The sequence below is a fragment of the Haemaphysalis longicornis genome, unplaced genomic scaffold (assembly GCF_048455015.1).
Source record: "Haemaphysalis longicornis isolate Haplotype H1 unplaced genomic scaffold, Haemaphysalis longicornis Haplotype H1 scaffold_2, whole genome shotgun sequence".
NCBI lineage: Eukaryota > Metazoa > Arthropoda > Arachnida > Ixodida > Ixodidae > Haemaphysalis > Haemaphysalis longicornis.
The window spans coordinates 235,355,730-235,373,764 of NW_027526295.1; the positions used below are offsets into that span (position 1 = coordinate 235,355,730).

Sequence of the window (18,035 nt, forward strand, 5' to 3'; positions counted from 1 at the left end):
GTAACGAAGCGGCACACGCCGCTGCCCGCGCTCATTCACACCGGGCCGTTTCCCACGAGGGCCACGAACTGTTGCAGCCCACCCCGCTGCAAACATACGCCGAAATACTCGCCCACTACAGGAACGAGCGTCGCAAATACCCATTCCCCCACCCGAACCTCTCTCGTGATGAAGCTACTACCTTCCGGCGACTACAGACTAACTCCTACCCACGTAACACCCTGCTACATGCCATGTATCCCACCCTATACCCTGCCACATGCAAATCCTGCCCCCAACCAGGCACCTTGTACCACATTGTATGGGAGTGCCAGCAATCCCCTTCCCTCACCCCTAACCCCAACTTTACCTATGAGCAGTGGGTGGAGCTGCTGACCAGCTCCGACCTTCCACACCAGCGACGATTGGTGGAGAGGGCACGGATGGCCAGCATAGCCCAAGGCATCCCGGACTAAGGAAGCCTCCCACCGGGCGGGTGCCCTAACATCAGCACCTCGACTCAAATAAAGTTTATTCATCATCATCATGCCGTGCCATCGCCGCAATCTTGGCCAATCTCCCCAAGTGGCTTGGCTTGACTAAAGTGTACAGGTGACGCTGAACGGCCGTCGTGGGGCACGCACACACGAACCCTACGTTTTGTTAACTGCCGGGCGGTCGCCGCGAGGCCTGCGCTCACGCGTGCGTGCTCGCTCGCGCGCGATCGGCAATTTCATGGTAGTTTTAACTGCGCACACGAAAAATTACAATTTGCTCAACAGCTTCGCTGTTTAAAAAAAGGAAAAAAAAAATTGACGAACAACTATCTAAAACAATGCGAATGCTGCATTACCCACCTATTTTACGCGTTCGTGTAAACTCAACATGGACACGAAGCTGGAAAGCCTTGCAGAGAGCAATTTTCATCGCCCCAGCTTTCTGGCTTGAAATTCCGACCGCTTAGGGACAGAGTTAAACCATTTCAGGAAAGTGATATTTTGCATAGAGCAAGGAGTAAGCAGCGATATAGACACTGTAAAAATATTGGCAGAACTTCAAACACTCTTTGTGTCATTCGCTGTCAAAAGCTACTGCCCATACTGGCCTTACATTTCAATATGATAGTTTGCCTGGTAGTGCCACGTGCTAAACTCGAAACTGCGCCGAAAGCTACCTTTTGCCCTCATCATTAGATGTGTGAATTTACGTTTCATTACACTGAATCATTCCAGAGTAACCACTCCTGAAAGAATTGCGATAAGCCGGAAAGCTGCACGTGATGCTAAAACGCCAGTGAAAAAACCTTAAATACAATAGGATCTCACACGTTTACGTAAATTCAACGCGGCTAATTTACATGGATACTCCAGTCACTGCTTTCACGGACGCCCTGTCTAACGATTAGCGTTTTGGACAGTTACTCCGGCAGAACCAAAACCAAAAGAGGCGCACGTGGACGGGGCTTCCGGCGACCTTCGCGCGCTTCGAACCGGTCTGATACACGAGCCGTAAGGTCCCCACGAGTCGTGGCCAGCCGACCTCTGGAGCGCCGCCCCCCACAGCTTGGTCGACGCAACGCTGGAACGTGCAAACACGGACCTAGCAGAACACCGCCGCTGTTTCATCCTACCGACTTCCTCGCAACCCGCTCTCTCTTGTAAGCGAAAGCCGGCGCTCGAACGTGACGCCTGTTCCGCGTAGACACAGAGTAGCCGGTTGCGTGCGCGCCAACGCCAAGACACATGATGACCGGCATAACAACGACGGCCACTTCACGGGCGCGAGCTATTGACACATCGCACAGAAGATACCGCTGAAGCATGTGCCTTCGAGCCGTGAGTATACTCGTGAATTACGGCGCTTTTTATGGAGCCTGGCTAGAACGATGTCTTGCTGACCTTCATTCGAATGCGAACCGAAGACAGCTGATACCACTTTTCTTCTTTATCTCAATAACTCAATGATGACTCGCTAAATGGTCGCTAAGTAACCATTCGGTACTATGCGTGCGCTTGAATAAACAGATTTAAAGCGCAAGGGGAAGTGATGAGAAGGCGTTCAACGATAGCTGAAATAATACATCATGTCGCTGACAGCCGTGTATTAGTTCAGCTAGCCATTTGACAACTTCAACTGCCGGCAAAATGTTCCAGCAAGCTCCCCTACATGACGAAGTAAAATATATTGGCGAAATGTGAAAGCTGCTTTGCCCGCAATGCAAACAATTTCAAGAGGGTTGACCTTTGCAGAGCACGTACTTTTGTTTTGTTTTTCGTTATTTTCTCTCTCTCTCTCTCTCTCTATATATATATATATATATATATATATATATATATATATATATATATCTATATATATATATATATATATATATATATATATATATATATATATATGTCTTTTTTTTGTCATATTTTAAAGCTCATGTCAGGGAAGCCCTCACGGAAGCGAATGGGGTCTGCTTTTCTTAAAGTATTCGTGATTGCAATATTCTGTTTATGGAGCAAACATTACCTTTATTAACCGCTTCTGCATGTTATCCTCTGACCCTCAACTTGAACATTCGGAGCCAGAGCCCCTACATACGTGTTAATGTGTTGGGGTTAGTGTGGTTGCCATCTGCACTGCAGTTGATGAAAAAGGTTCCTTCTATCGCATTTAATTTTTAAGGTACTTTATAGTGTTATTCATTTGTTCATTCACCAGTATATTTATTAATGAGTGTTTCCTCTGAGTATAGTTACCTCCCGTTAATACAGTTAAACAATGAATGGACCGGGTATAAACCCACAGCATCGGACCTTAATATGACTTGCAATTTTTGTTAACGTAAGTGCTGAAATTCCATTAACTACGGTCGAACTACCGAGACTCCATGTGAGCCTTGGTGGACACCAGAAAGGGAAGTAGCCACCCCGATGGCTATTAATGACTCGCTTAATTAATTTCAATTAACGATTTTGTTTTTTCGACATGAGCTCAGGTTTCTAGTTAGTGACTAGAGTTTCAAATATGAATCAGTCACATTCGTCAATACGAACATAAAAAAAATTACTTGGAGCACCAGCGCTTCGAATCTTTGACCTCAAGGACACGTGAACAGGATATTGAAATGCGTCGGCACGCGCCTCTCACGCCCATCAATGACTACGCAGCAGTGACGGGAACCCGGCAATAGACGTGTACTTCGGTAGAAAAGCTTGCATCAAAAGCACTCCGCCGCGCCGATTATTTGCTGGTGCGTTTTCGTGCGGGTTATCTATTCCGCAAAGAATGCTTATAGTTCTAGCTCCTAGTGCCGCGAAAGCTGGAAATTGTAGGCTTAATACGAAGCTTACTAATTGCCAAAGAGTTCGCAACGGTAAGTGCGTACAAGTAACAGATTGACATTTCACACATGTTATAGCTTTTGATATAGCTTTCAGAAAAGATGTCAAAAACGCTGAAACCGTTTTAATTCGAAATATCCAAGGGATCAATACAGGCACAGATATATTGAAAAACTGGTGGACGATCGACAAGATTTACCAAGCTGATTTCCTGCAGCTTCCACACATAGTTGCCAGGGCATTACCCCTGCGATGCTACAAAAGTGATTTCCGAAACCGGCCCCTGAATTTTGGACTCCAAGAGAAGCTATCGCTTCTAAATCTTAGCCCCCCCTAACTTTATTTTAAAACTTAACCCCTTTAAAACTTAGACAGCTTAAAACTGTACACGTGGCACCTCAGTTTTATTTCTGGGTGTCTTCTATGCACCTTTACAGGCAAACATGCATCTGGCGGTCGCCATCTTTCTGTTGGTCGTCGAAGCCATTCCTCATGGAGCAGTTTCGCCAGCCAACGTAGACAGCGGTGCCAACATCACAACTCGCCAAGTAGCGCCAGAAAGCAACAATGAGACACTCCAATCATTGCTTCACTGCAGTTCTCAGCTGCAAGAAACGCCAAGGGTGACCGACGAGAACATATGTTCAACCGACTCCACCTGCACTTCGTACGGAGATTGCTGTTTCAATGCCACCGAAGCAACGGGCTCTACTCACCGAAAGAACGTGTCGTGCATGCCCATAGCTGACTACGGCGGTGCTGTCCACAACGTAATGATGGTAACCCGCTGTAATAGCTCATGGCCAGAAGACGACATCAAGGGAGGCTGTGAAGACAGTGACGTCAAAAACGAGACTTTTCACAGGATACCGGTAACGGGCGCAACTGGATACGTCTATTCAAACGCATTCTGCGCACTCTGTAACTACGACAGCGACAGCTGGACCTTTTGGATCGTTGCTACAACCGGGAACAACGAAACCTACTTTGAACTGCAGGATGAATCTTTAAGAAGGAACTTGCGTTATTGCAATCGAACTAACAACTTCATTGACACATGCGACTTGAGTGGCAACGCCTCGAAAAAAATAGGAAGTATGTGCCAGCTTTACCTGGAACCAGTTCGCGAAGATCGCACCGATAGGGTGTACAAAAACGTATACTGCGCAATTTGCAACCAGGGTAACTTGACGTCGCTCTCTTGCGAAAATGTCACAGAACAAAATACCAATCAGTCTACACACCTCAAGACGAAGGAAAATGCATTTACGTATCAAAGTGTTAAAAATATTACGGTTAACGGCACGGGATGCGCTGCCTGGTTCGACGAAAAGTGCTACATCAATGACACGACGCTTCGGTACAAAGGAAACGCGCCGAACAGCAAGGCTACCGATGACGACTCTTACACCTACACCTATCAGCATTACCTGATCATGGTCTGCATTGGATTGTCACTCTTCTTCCTGCTGATGAAAGGCGTCACGTACGCCATCTTCGGGGCGGCGCGCAGCTTCGCGTCTCGTTGCAACCTCTGCCTGTCGGGCACGCTGTTCTTCACTCAACTCGTTTACATCCTGGCCAGCTATCTTGACGTGTCCGATGACGTCTGTGTGGTGTCGTCAGTGTTCCAGCACTTCGGGTTTGTCGCCACGTTCGCCTGGACGACAGTGCTTTCATTCGACATGTGGAGGAACATTTCATCCATGCGCGTAGCTGTCAGGAGCGACAAGACGCTCGTCACTTACGGAGCCGTGGCCTGGGGTGTCCCTCTTCTTCTAATTGCCGTGTGCTGCGTTCTGAACTGGGTGACGCCCTGGTCTTCGTACTCTCCAGCGTACGGCCAGTATTACTGCTTCTTCGGCAAGTACCGACCTTACATCGCGTTCTTCTTGGTTCCAATGGGAGTGCTTCTTGCGGTAGACATGGGCTTGTACGTTCACATCATAATCTACGTGAGAAGAACCAAGGACCTCAGAAAAGGCAAGGGATCCAAGAGCGGCAATCAACCTTCTGACATGGCCTTATTCTTCAAGCTCGCCCTGATCATGGGTGCATCGTGGTTTCTGGGTCTGCTCAACTACGTCAACTCCCCTGTGATCCAGGTCCTAACGAGCGTTCTCAATGGTCTACAAGGCGTCTACCTCTTCTTCGGCTTCCAGGACTACAAGTACTACGTGGCGGCACTAAGGTCGGGGAAAAAAAGGGACAAGCAAATGCGATCATCCACGAATTCCAACGCCTCGGCCAGCACGGATGTTGCGAGTGTCAGTGAAGTGCCGTACAGTACTGGAAGTGACAAGCGCCACGGTGTAAAAATATCGATGAATGATCTTCCACAAAACAAATAACGAAGATTTTTGGACGTTCATGATGAGCGCGACGGCTCGTCAAGTTGTTACGGGTGGTTCTTTCTTTTTAACGCTGATTAATTGACAATTCATAAGCGCCGAAAAACTGCAACATTGTTTGCTGCATGAAGTAGCAGTGCCGAAATGTTAGCCAATATGACAGCCAACTGCCGCAGTGTCAAAAATTTGAGTGCAAACATAAAGATTTATTCAATCAATCTTCTTAGCGTGGATTCAGGTTAGTCATAAATAACTCGACTCCTTCTGAGCGGGAAACAACACTGTAATCACTCAGGAATTTCGAATTACGCGGGTGGATTTCAAACTACTTGCTTCATTGCTCCTCAATCATGCTGTATTTAAAGAGCAGCCACGAACAGGCGGGCAGTTCGGTTCCTTCATGAAAAAGTGGTGCGGTAAGAATCTCATAGAGTTTTGTAAAATCTACCTACAGCAAGAGATCTGTCCCTTCGATCGCCACCGGGGCGGGGACAATTTGCAGTGCATGGCCTATTTGGATTTGCACTTAGTGGCTTATGAGAAATACTGCGGATGGTATCCTTGGGCTTGCAAGGTTTATTCAGCTTGTTTCCGATGTTTAGGAAAACAGCCGTGCTCGAGTGCCGTGGCCCCGGATTTGCTTTGTTCATGCTGGTGTGAACGTTCGATGCATTCGATGCATGCTGATGTAGAGTGGAGATGGCGCTGAAATTTTCTGAAGATGCGCTGTCACACGCAGCTTCTCGAACCTTGAGTGAGTGAGTGAGTGAGTGAGTGAGTGAGTGAGTGAGTGAGTGAGTGAGTGAGTGAGTGAGTGAGTGAGTGAGTGAGTGAGTGAGTGAGTGAGTGAGTGAGTGAGTGAGTGAGTGAGTGAGTGAGTGAGTGAGTGAGTGAGTGAGTGAGTGAACTTTTGTTAAAACAAGCTTTGCGTATCAAGCTTCTGTTGTGCGACATATGTAACCCACTTCCCCCTTCCTACTCCCACCGCAACAGGCCTTGGCCATCCTATGTATAATAAATTTTACAATCACAAAACGAGCTTCAGGCGCTGATGGTTAGGCGCCCGTCCTGCGTTGGGTCCCATGTAGTCCGGGAAGCCCTGGTACGCGCTGGCTGCCTGAGTCCTGTTCAGCAGGCTAGGATGCGTTGAGATGTCGGAGCTGGCCAGCTGGCCAACCTACGCTCGTAGGTTGGGTGAGGGTTTGAGGCAAGGGATGGGGTTCGCTGACACTCTGGTACAGGGTGCCCGACTAGGGGCGGAAATTACAGGCAGCATGGTATACTTCAGCATGGTATGGTATGGCATCATGGTATGGTATACTTGGCATGGTTACGTGTAAAGTAGTAGTAGAGCAGTGTAGTGGAGTAGTAGTTGTGGTAGAGTGGTAGTAATAGTAGTAGTAGAAGCAGCAACGGCACCAGCAGCAGCAGCAATCGTAGTAGTAGTAGTAGTAGTAGTAGTAGTAGTAGTAGTAGTAGTAGTAGTAGTAGTAGTAGTAGTAGTAGTAGTAGTAGTAGTAGTAGTAGTAGTAGGGTTAGGGTGGTATGCTTGGCATGGCATGTAGTAGAGTTCTGTGTGTATAAGCACTGTACTAAATACCATCTATCCCAGACCATGGTATATGTGTGTGTGTGCGTCGTGACAAGGAGAATTTTGCCTTTGAAGTGAAATCATCCCCCTTAAAAAACGAACATGCTAGTGGCATAATAGATACGCACAAAAGACATCTGCCGCAGCATCACTTCTTAACAACATTTAATGCTTTTTGAACTCAGCCGCAGATTAAACCTAACCAGTGGGCAAATTTTTAGGGGAGAGATTTCATGACTCGTACATACTTACCGACGTATTACGTTTCTACTCTAGTGCCTGGCGTAACTGTCATTCAGTATTAGGTACTCTAGTCCATCTTTCACTGTAAAAGTGGTGAAGTGCGGGAAATACTACACTTGGCTTCCCGATCGAGCAAGAAAGCAAGCTAGCAAGAAAGCTAGGACGCGAGAAAAATGGCCGATCCCTCCTGTATGGCTCCATGTGTAAGCATGTGGATAACTGCAGTTAAAAAGTTTTCTTTCATGACACAAGATGGCCCTCTAGATCGGCGGATTGTTGCATCCATCCTTAGTTTCCTGACCATAGTTATGTGCCATGCGGTTGGGGTTGTTGTGCACTTTCTCGACACCACAAGGCCCTCCCGCAATAACTGCCTGCTTCCAGATGAGTGAAAATGTACGTTCCATATTCCCAACTCTTGGCATTCATAATACCCCATAAAACTTCAACCTAAAACCCCGCAGACATGCTGACACAATATAAATCAGTGGCTACGTTTGCATATCTGGAATTGGTGGTCTGTGGTTTCAATTCTGAGTACTGTCAAATTAATGTTATTGTTCAAACCTGTGCTTCTAATCTTCTAATAAAGAAAAATTCACGCAGCTTGCACTGGTAGCGCAAGGCTGGAGAAGCAGCAGAGCTGGCGGCCCCTCTCCCATCTTCGGAGACCTGGCTGTTGCACGTTACATTTATTTCCGAACTTGCCGCTGAAAGTTCTCCATGACTGGCAGGACAGGATCGTTTCGTGTTCAGGCTTTCACATGTGAGCGGTTAAAAAAAAACACACACGAAAAGCATTAGGGAAAAAAACTGGGTTCTTTTTTCTTTTATTTAGCCAGGGTAACGTTGAAAAAGACAAACAGCTTCTCCGGGGATATTCGTTGTGATGCGACCAGTCTGCAGTGAAGGAAACGCTTTCTGAAATCAATAATTTCACGCGAAATCGTGCGCAGAATTTGACAACGGAAACTCTGCTGGGACTTTTGTGATGCAGCATGAAACAATCATATTATTTTCAGTGCGAACGAAGAAATTCATCGGCCACTTAGGCATTTTAAGTGATTTGGAGGTTTCACTGAAAGCCAGCGACTATCGAAGACTTTTTCACTGCTGCATCATGTTTGCGGTGCCGTCACTTTCCCCTGTCATGCGGCACGCGTCCGGATGATTCTCGTTCCATTCCACCACGGCACATGGTTAGTGCTGCAGTTATCGCACAAGGCTGCGGCTCTTGGTGACCAAGATTCAAATCCCATTCGAACCCAAATAATTTGCTATGTATATTTGACTGACTTATTTTCTTTTTACAGCGGCCGTAGTTTGGTTTCATCGTGTAGTCGCAAGCAACTACGGTCACGTATCGCGTTTGATGAGGCAGCTAAGGATTCCGCCTTAAGTCTTTTTTTTTTGTAATTTTTTATATTTTTCTGAAAAAAAAAACAAAGAAAACCTTTTATGTTCACGCCCTTAAAAATTTCACGAAAACTTACATCGCTATTCAAAAGTGAACCGCATTAAGACGCGCTAGATCCCACGGCTAAGTCCAAAGCCAACGCCCGCGCTACGAACACAAAGGAAAGGCTGTACGCCCGGAATGCGATGATAGCTTAATCGGACAGGCGCCGGTTTCATAATCCGAGGAACCGAGGTTCGATTCCGACCATGAGAGAGAGAGAGAGAGAACGCCTTTAATGAAAGCTGAAGAGGTCAGCCCCACTAACGGTAGGGCTTGCTACTCCAGATTGGGTGAATACAGTGAGGTGACAGCGAAAAATAGAAAGAAAAAGAAAAGGGCAGAAAGAAAGGGGAGTCAGAGGAGAAATTAACACATATACAAATTGTACATGCTCAGAGAGTTCACAGAACTTCTTCTAGCCCTGCTTCCGTAAGAAAAGTAAGCAGTGTTTTTGTACCCACCACTGCTTCCTCACGATTTCGCCAGGGTCCAAGGAAGTGTGAGAGTTCCAGAGGACATCCGCGTCGTATTCGCACAAGCGCTTTCGACGCTGTAATTCCGACCATGATTCCAATCACAGTCACGGCAATGCAGCGGCTCACGCTCACGCTAGAAATCGGTACAAGGGCCCGAGCCAAAATCACTCATCCAAACCGGGACGAGAGAGAACGTTATTCGGCCCTTCCACGAAACATGCACCCCGAATATCGTTCCGAAAGAAGGGAGCAACGAGATCTCGCGTTAACAGCAAAATACCCGATTGACCCAGGCACGCTGTATACGTTGATGCAGCGGAGTATCGTCACATGGACGCTTTTGCCTTGGCAGTCATTCACTCCCCCAATTATCCCCCCCTCCCTCGCGGCCCTCACCATCCGAACCCGTCACCCTCATGTGGCGGGAGAGGCGGCGATAGCATTTGCACACACGCGTAGGCCAACCCCTTGATTCATATTCTCAGGTTCGAAAACGCCCGTTCTAAACCATGCCAGAGGTCAGATCTCGCATCAAGCCCAGCAAATTCTTAATCAAAAGCCACCTACTGACCCTGTAGAATTGTTATGGTTCCCAGCCCACACGGGTATTGCAGGAAGTGAAGTGTCCCACACCACAGCCGGAGCGCTCACCCCCCGGGCTTGTGATGCCAGCACTGCCTCCCACGGAGCTAGATCAACCCCTGATAGTGTTCTTACGTACAGAAACATCATGGAGCATTATCGCCTCTCCTGCCGCAAATACTATCCCGCCCACCCATAATGGCTGTGGTGGTGGTTTTACCAAGAACGCTGATTGACCCGGGGTAGTAGTACAGTCGAACCTCGTTATAAGGAAGTAGTATCGGGGCAGCAAATTAGTTCGCTATATCCGATATTTGTTGTAACATAAAGGTTATAATCGGCTTTAACAAATTGGAATCTGGATTGCGCAAGAATCCTAGATACAAAAACCATTGTTGTAGGCTTTAAGCAAGACAATCCTTAGCTGTCCCCTCGAGGCATCTCAAACGAAATGGACCGGAAACGTAAGAACACGAAATTACAGCAGAACAAAGTTCGTTTTACAAAACAGGCCTGCGTTTTTTTTTATTTCGAACCGGTCAAATACGCAGTTGCGACGGACGACCGAAATTTTGGAAACTTTTTAAACGATTATAAAAAGGGTTGTGTTGTCTTTCAACTTCCTATTTTGCTTTTTTATGCTAGCTTTGGAATTTTGAGCCAAACGCTGACCAAGAATTTCTTCGTTACACCCGATATAGCGCGGCTCTCGCGGTTTCGGTTCCGTTATAAAAAGAATAAATGTCGCTGAAATAAGGCGTGGCCAACCAAAGTTCCTATTCATTTCGCTATAGCCGATAATTCGCTGTAATAGTGTTCGTTAGAATGAGGTTCAACTGTAACTACATAAAAGTGAGTTCGGAAAAGTTCCTTTTTGTATTTGTCGTCAGGCAACGGCCTGGTACCTATTCAGATTCTCGTGTGCCTCTGGATTCTTTTTCCTGCAGCATCCATAGTTGTATAAGATTTCTCTATATGTGGTTAGTGGGTCTTGTTCATCGCTGTTTCATCTGGCGATGTGTTTGCAAGTAGTTCCCGATACACTAGAAGGCGAAAAGTTACTGCGAATGCGCAGAGACCTGAGATGTGTTCTCGATAGACTAGATCTCGAGCAGCCTCCTGTGCGACTTCATTGCCAGGCATTCCGGAGTGCGCTGGGGCCATACCAATGCGGTTTTTGTTTCGGGGTCTCGCTTTATGTCTTTAATTATATTGCATGCTGTTGGGGAGGTGTAGCCTCACGAGTTTAAGATTGCTGTTTTAGAGTCACTAATTGTTCTCTTTGCCTTTGCGGTGGCCATGGCAAGTGCTATTGCCGCCTCCTCTCCAATCTGCGGGAAATTGGTCAGAACCATGCAAGCTGTCACAATAGATCCTGTATTGTCCACGACTACACATATCGTGAATTTTCTTTTAGGCCGCTGTTTTGGTGCCGTATCTGGGCATAAGATACCTTCTAGTTTATCATATTTCTTGTGGAGGGCCATTCTTGGTTGTAAGTTGGGTGCGTGCTCCTCGGGATGCTGGATATGATGAGCGTTTCTCTGATTCTTGTGTCCATTTCTCCTTTGGGTCCTTCGTGCTGTGTTCTGGTTGTGATGTTTAGTTTGTCTAGCATGTATCTGCCCGTTTCGCTCTTTGAGAGTCTTTCGGGCTGGGCTAGTTTTTGTGCTTCTGTTATCTCGTCCAGCGTGTTGTGAAGTCAGGGGGCCTCCAGCCTCTCATTTAGGGTGCTGATGGGTATTCCTATGACCCTCTTGTACTCTCTCTTAATGGGGCTGTTTACCTTGGTCTTTTCTTCTGTTTCCAGTTTGAGGAAGGGAGTCGTATACGCAATTCTTGATACTGTTACAGTTTTAGCTACAGAACGCTCACAAGGTAATGTCTTACTGTTACGTTGGCCAGTGGCCGATCGCTCATGTAAGGTATGTGACAGTAGAAACGGATCGAGGGTGTACCCTGGCACATAGAAGAGGAAGGATGAGAAAGTGTTTCCGGCTCGCTGCTGACCGGCCTCCGTTTACCCCGCCTTGCCTGATGTTTCACACGCTTTGTAAATAAAGCTCAGGTCCAACTGCTACGTCCGCAGCAATATTATGTATGCTTGTATGAGTCTTATAATATTGCTTTCTTTGAGTCCGCGGTGTTCGCTGGTTACCCTCGATATGAGCCTGATGGTCTGGATTACGTTTCCCTCCCCGACTTTGGCCGCCTCGGTTGAAATCGGTGTTGGAATCGTTTTTTTTTTTTCTGATGCCTAATATTTTTAATCGTGTTCACTTTCGGGGCGGGTTTTTTTCTGTATGTTGAGTGTGATGAGTTCATGTTTTCTTGGCGTTTCTTCGATTTATTTCATTTACTTTTTAACTAGTAGTTCCCCTGGGAGCCCGATCATCGGCATGTTGAAAAGAAAAGGCGATAACACCAAGCTTTTCGGTGTTCCTCTGTTGATCACGTCGAATTCTTTGGATTCGGTTTCAGCAATTTTTAGCTTGGCAGTTCTGTTCTTGAGAAAATTTGCTACGTATTTGAAGGTCTCTTCACTGAGTCCGAGTTTGTCGATGGAAGCTAGTATGGCTTCGTGGTTGAACCTGTCGAATGCTTTGGCGATGTCGAACCCTAAAAGGGCTGTCGTGTCCAGGCTAGGTGGATGTTCCTTCACCGTCTGATTGCTTGCTTTAGTTGTAGGAGTATGTCCTGCGTCGAGAGGTTTGCTCTGAAACCAATCATCGTGCCAGAGTAAAGGCTGTTTGAGTCCACGTGTTTGTTGAACCTGCTAAGGATTGCGTGATCTAGGTGTTTTCCGAGGCGCTATGTGAGTGATATTGGCCTGAGGCTGTTAAGATATGACTTTTTCTCGCGTTTGGGAACCATTACTATGAAGGCTGTCCTACACGCTTTCGGGAGTTGGGCCTCCTTCCAAACTTTATTGAAGTATTTGGTGAGTGTTTGTATCGAGGCGTCGCCTATGTTTCTTATTATCTTGTTCGTGATGCCGCCCGGTCCCGGCGCCGATTTCGGTTTGAATTCCTGGATGGTCGCTCTCACCTCGCTCTCCGAAATTGGTTTGTCGATTGTGGGGTTCGGTACGCCTCGGTACTTTTCATCGTGACTGTTGAGTTGGTTCGTTCCTCTAAGATATTTCTCTCGGATGTCTTTGATTAGGTCCCCTTCTGTGCATCCGTATAGGCGAATGATCTTCTTTTGGTTTTCTCCTTGGACCATCTTGCTGCCTTCCAGATTAATTTCTCGAGGTGCGTTGCAATATTCAGCCACCAAAAAGGATTTATTGCGCAGCCCATACAGAGAGCGTCCGATTGCGTCGGCCCCCTAGTGGCCAACCTCGCTTACGTGGGAACCAAACCCACGTGGCCTCTCCACGCGAGCGCCTGTGAGGCGCCATTCCACTTCACACATTCGAGATGAAAACGCACACCTTCAAAAATTTAATAAGACCCGGGTAACGTCTCCAGCATAACAAGAAAATAACTAGGAAAGCCGGCAGGAGAGTCGACTACAAGTAAAACATTTTCGGAAAAAGTTGAAGTGCACTTTAGCTAACCGTCAAAGCGACAGCAGCAACTTGCACTTGCGAGTCCAGCCTCTACGATACATTTGTAGGCGAGGCGGGCTGACACTTTCCTTTCCTGCTAATTGCGTTCCGAAACGGAGGCGGAATCTCTAATCTAGAGTAACTCCCCCACCCGTTCGTCTCTCAACACGCAAACCGCCAAACGCGAGCAAAAGTGCATCAGCAAAAAGGCCGCAGATAAAAGAAACTGAACGCAGGAGTTGAGTGATAGCCGCCCTCCTTTGAGGGTACGTAAGCCTTTAATTCCAACGCTCAAACGTGCGGCGACTCGGCGGAGCCGAGTCGCCGCACCTGCTTATGTGGGAAGGTTTCGCAGCCTGTTATTCATTTAACGAGAAACTTTTCACTCGGCGTTCCACTCCTCGTGCTATAGTGCTATCGGCGTTCCACTCCTCGTGTTGATGTAACGCGACGCTTAAGGGCGCTGAGATCTGTTGGTGGAACCAAATTATGGCCGTGAGGACGGCGAGTTCTCCCCTCAGCCACTGAACAGAAAACAGCTTCTATTAATGGCAGATTGCGCCTACGCGCCCTTTTTTATGAAGGCTTGTGAAGATGCAAGGCTTACGGCTGGCGATCAGGCGAAATAGAAAATTGAAAAAAGGCCACGAGAAGCAACGTCTTTGGACGCAAAGCCTCGCTGGACAAAAGCGTAACAGAAAACTTCGATGTGCCAAATGAGAGGAGAGGCCGTATGAAAGGCGGAACTGACCAGCCAATATCCAAATCTGACGCTAGAGAAACCAGAAAAGGGAAAGCACGGTGTAGCAGAGAAATCCTGGGCCATCTCCACTAATGTGAAACCTGGGGAGGGGCGAAGCATGCAGTGTATAAGTGTATTCGTGGCACCTTGGCGGTTTTTCCAACGGAGATAAAACCGTTGGTGGGTAGAGCCGTACAGCTTTGCTGTAAAAGTCTTTTGTCTTTGAAGCGCGAAGCTCTCCAGCGCGAGGCGTAAACGAGTGTCCCGGAGTTTTTTGAGCCCGCGTTACGTTCCAGTGCGAGGCGTAAACGAGTTTCCCTGTGTTTTAGTGCCGTGACTACATGAGACGAACGACGATTATGACGACGACGACGACAGGAGACGCCAACACCCCCAGCCCCTAAGGGGCTTCGCCCCTAAAAGAGAGGGGGTGAGGAGAAAGAGAAGGTCGGAACCATTGAATCCTGAATATAGTGCTATCAAACACACTAACAAAAAAAAAAGCTTTTTAATGTGGAGCCTCCTTTGCTACTAACCCCGGTTTGAAAGGCCGGCCCACCTGGATTTCTGAAATTCTAACACAGTGGTTTTCAACCACGAATGTGGCGGGGGCCCCTTTCGGGCTCGCAAGACGAGTGCTTGTGGGACCACAGGATGAACAGGTTGATCTGGGTACGAAGGTCAAACAATTCGCACTTTCAGGTAAGGTACCCCACATATTTATTCAATGCCCGTCTTTTGTGTCTGATTTTTATTTCGATGCGTGCTATATTTTCAAACAATTTTATCCTGCAGCTAAAGGTCACTCACGCACATATACACTGCTTTTTTCGTGTCTGGCTTCTCCGCAATGCTGATGTGTTGTGCACAAAGGTAACGTTGAACTCAACGCGGAAAAGTCATGCAGTGAAGCAACTTTTTTTTTTTTTTTTTCATTGCCAGCAAGGTTTTGCAAGAAGGAGAAAATAATACGAGGGGAGAGAGAGAGTTTCGGGGGAGGGCTTCGCGGACAGGTGAAATGTGTGCTTGCCGACCCCCACTAATTTGAGAGCCACTACTCTAAGATAACTGCGCTCGAATACGTCATAACAGCATCTGCTATTAGCGTGCGGTGGAAGTTCACACGTCCAAGAACCCGCGTGGCTGTGTACAGTTGCGCCTTTGTTAACATGAGCTGAAGCACCTGGTTCCTGATAAAACACCGCACACACGAGCAGACACATTCACACACACCCACACACGCACACCCGAACATACACACATGCACATGAGCGCGCATGCATACACGCATCATGGACGCGCACGCACACACGCACATAAACGCGCACGCATGCGCGCATACGCTGACGCACCCGCCCACCAACCCATCCACCACTTACGCACACACGTATACACGAACACACGCGCGCGCGCAAAACGAATTATTTCATTTGATTTATTTTGTTTGGTGTCCATTGTTTATGATTTGTTTTCTGGAATAATCTAGTGGTCCTCACCTGTGGATAGCTATTAGTTCTCCCATTGAAAAGTATTCTTCGCAATTACGGTATGTAGACAATCATCAAAGCTTAGTTCTACCTATGTTTTCTTTTACACAAGTGGTGAGTATTTCCTGAGCATAAACACATGCACGATTTTGTCGCAGTGCTCAGCGGTTCTTGCTTGCAGTTGGGCTCTTATTTTGAGTTCTTCGATGCATCATTTTTGGACCACTTTTTTCATTGACACCAAACCGGCATACGCCAAACCTGCATCAATCATGAATCCGATGTTATGAATACCTAAAAGACAACAGATAAGTGGTTCAATTAAAAAAAATTCTAGATTAATCTCGAGCAGACTGGCCAAAATCAACATAAATAGGTGGTGGAACATAAATATGTATCCATAAAAAAGACATTATGCACTCTGCGGAAACATATGCGGTGCTTGGCAGGGTATCATTCCAAAAACGATACAACGCCACAAGAATACGCTTCAGCGCTCGTTATAACGGGACGTCAGATTTTCTTAGGGGCGAAGACCCTTAGGGGCTGAGGCTGTTGGCGTCTTCTGTCGTCGTCGTCATCGTCGTAATCGTCGTTCGTCTCGTGTAGTCACGGTACTAAAACACTGGGAAACTCATTGACGCCTCGTGCTGGAACGTAACGCGTGCTAAAAGAACGCCGGGACACTCGTTTACTCCTCGCGCTAGAGAGCTTCGTACTTCAGAAACAAGAGACTTTTTACAGCAAAGCGGCATACCTGTACCCCCAAACGGTTTCACCTCCGTTGAAAAAAACGCCAAGGCGCCAAGAATACACTTATAAAATGCATGCTTCGCCTCTTCCCAGGTTTCACGTCAGTGGAGATGGCCCGGGATTTTTCTTACTTTCTTTTTTGTAAGCAAGCGTTACGGTAAAGCATAAAAGGCAGCAACTTAAAAAAAAACTGTAGAGGAGGAAGCAAGACACGAATCTTGCATTCCGTCATTGCTATGTTTGAAACCCGCACGAAAATAGAACGGGACTGAGCACAAACATCCTTGAATACTCGACGCGCAATGAAGCTGCATTCTGCCTATGTGTGTTGTGTTTGGCCGTCATCTGGCCCTTCAAGATTAGACGCCGACTACGTACGCCCTTTTAATCATGTCTCATCCCACAGCCTTCACCGAGAAGTCCGTCACACACACAAAAAAAAAACAACCCTGGAGTCAATGTCAGCCCCGCAGCCTTCCCGCAATGTACTAACTCACCGCTCGCCTTTCTGTTTTCTTTTTTCCCCTCAGTACTGCGCCTTTGAAATCACATCTACAAAGATTTGACTCTGGAAGAAAAAATGACAGCAGTCTTTAAAAATTAGGGGCCCCAACGAGACAGGAATGAGCAAGCTTCATTCAATAATACGCTGCCTCCTATTGCCAAAATACACTTCCTCAGTGATTCCGCTATTTCTCAATGCCAAAACTAATCTCGGGAAAAAATAAGAAAACTATAAAGGATTCCTGCGTCTTTAGTGTTGCAGGCTATCGGGGTTGGCTTCTTTAGCTTTCGGATATTGTTATATCAATGCCTTCACGTGCACGCAATAGCGTGCAAAGGATTGCAATAGCCTGGTATAATTCTTTTTCTATACGAAGCATCCGCAACAAATAAGCAGGGGCTGGCCCTCACCTTTTTTAATAATTCAACCCGAAGCTGCCTTCGTGTGCTTTGGGTCATCTTAACAAAGGCGCTAATTTACACAGACACGCAGGTTCTTCTCTGCGTCAACTTCCATCTTATACGCAAGCACAAAAGATTAGGAAATGTTACTGGTGGAATGGGAGTGCACACGTGAGAATTAATAAGCCGAAGTAGAAATATGACATTTCCCAACCCCATGGGGAAAAAACGATGGCGCTGTCTGCGAGCGGGATACTCTTAACACAAGTACGCACTGTGTACACTATACGAACAGAAAGCATTGTCGCATACCGCTAGAATAAAAATAGTCAGATCTTGAGGGTCCTCAAAGCCGTGAGGAAGGAAATCAGAGATCTAATTAGTTTCAATGCGAAAAACAAAAAATGCTGACACGATACCGTATTCGGTTAGGTAATGGAAATTCTTTAGTGCGTGAAAGAAGGCCGCAGGAAGTGTATCGAATTTTTCGGAAATGTGATCCTAGGAAAAGCAATACAGAAGGTGCCAAAACTAAAGAAGTTGAATGATCATGGATGCAGGATATCCGAATGTTACCAGGACAC

At 46.9% G+C, this 18,035-nt stretch overlaps 1 protein-coding gene across 1 annotated transcript; it reads left to right on the forward strand.

The window, feature by feature from the left end:
- The first annotated feature begins 1,537 nt into the window (after positions 1–1,537).
- On the forward strand, positions 1,538–7,226 carry LOC144170144 (uncharacterized). The gene is made up of 2 exons (XM_077699747.1): positions 1,538–1,814; positions 3,746–7,226. The coding sequence occupies exons 1-2, from the start codon at positions 1,800–1,802 to the stop codon at positions 5,657–5,659; spliced, it is 1,929 nt and encodes a 642-aa protein (XP_077555873.1). The 5' UTR covers positions 1,538–1,799; the 3' UTR covers positions 5,660–7,226.
- The last annotated feature ends 10,809 nt before the right edge of the window (positions 7,227–18,035 follow it).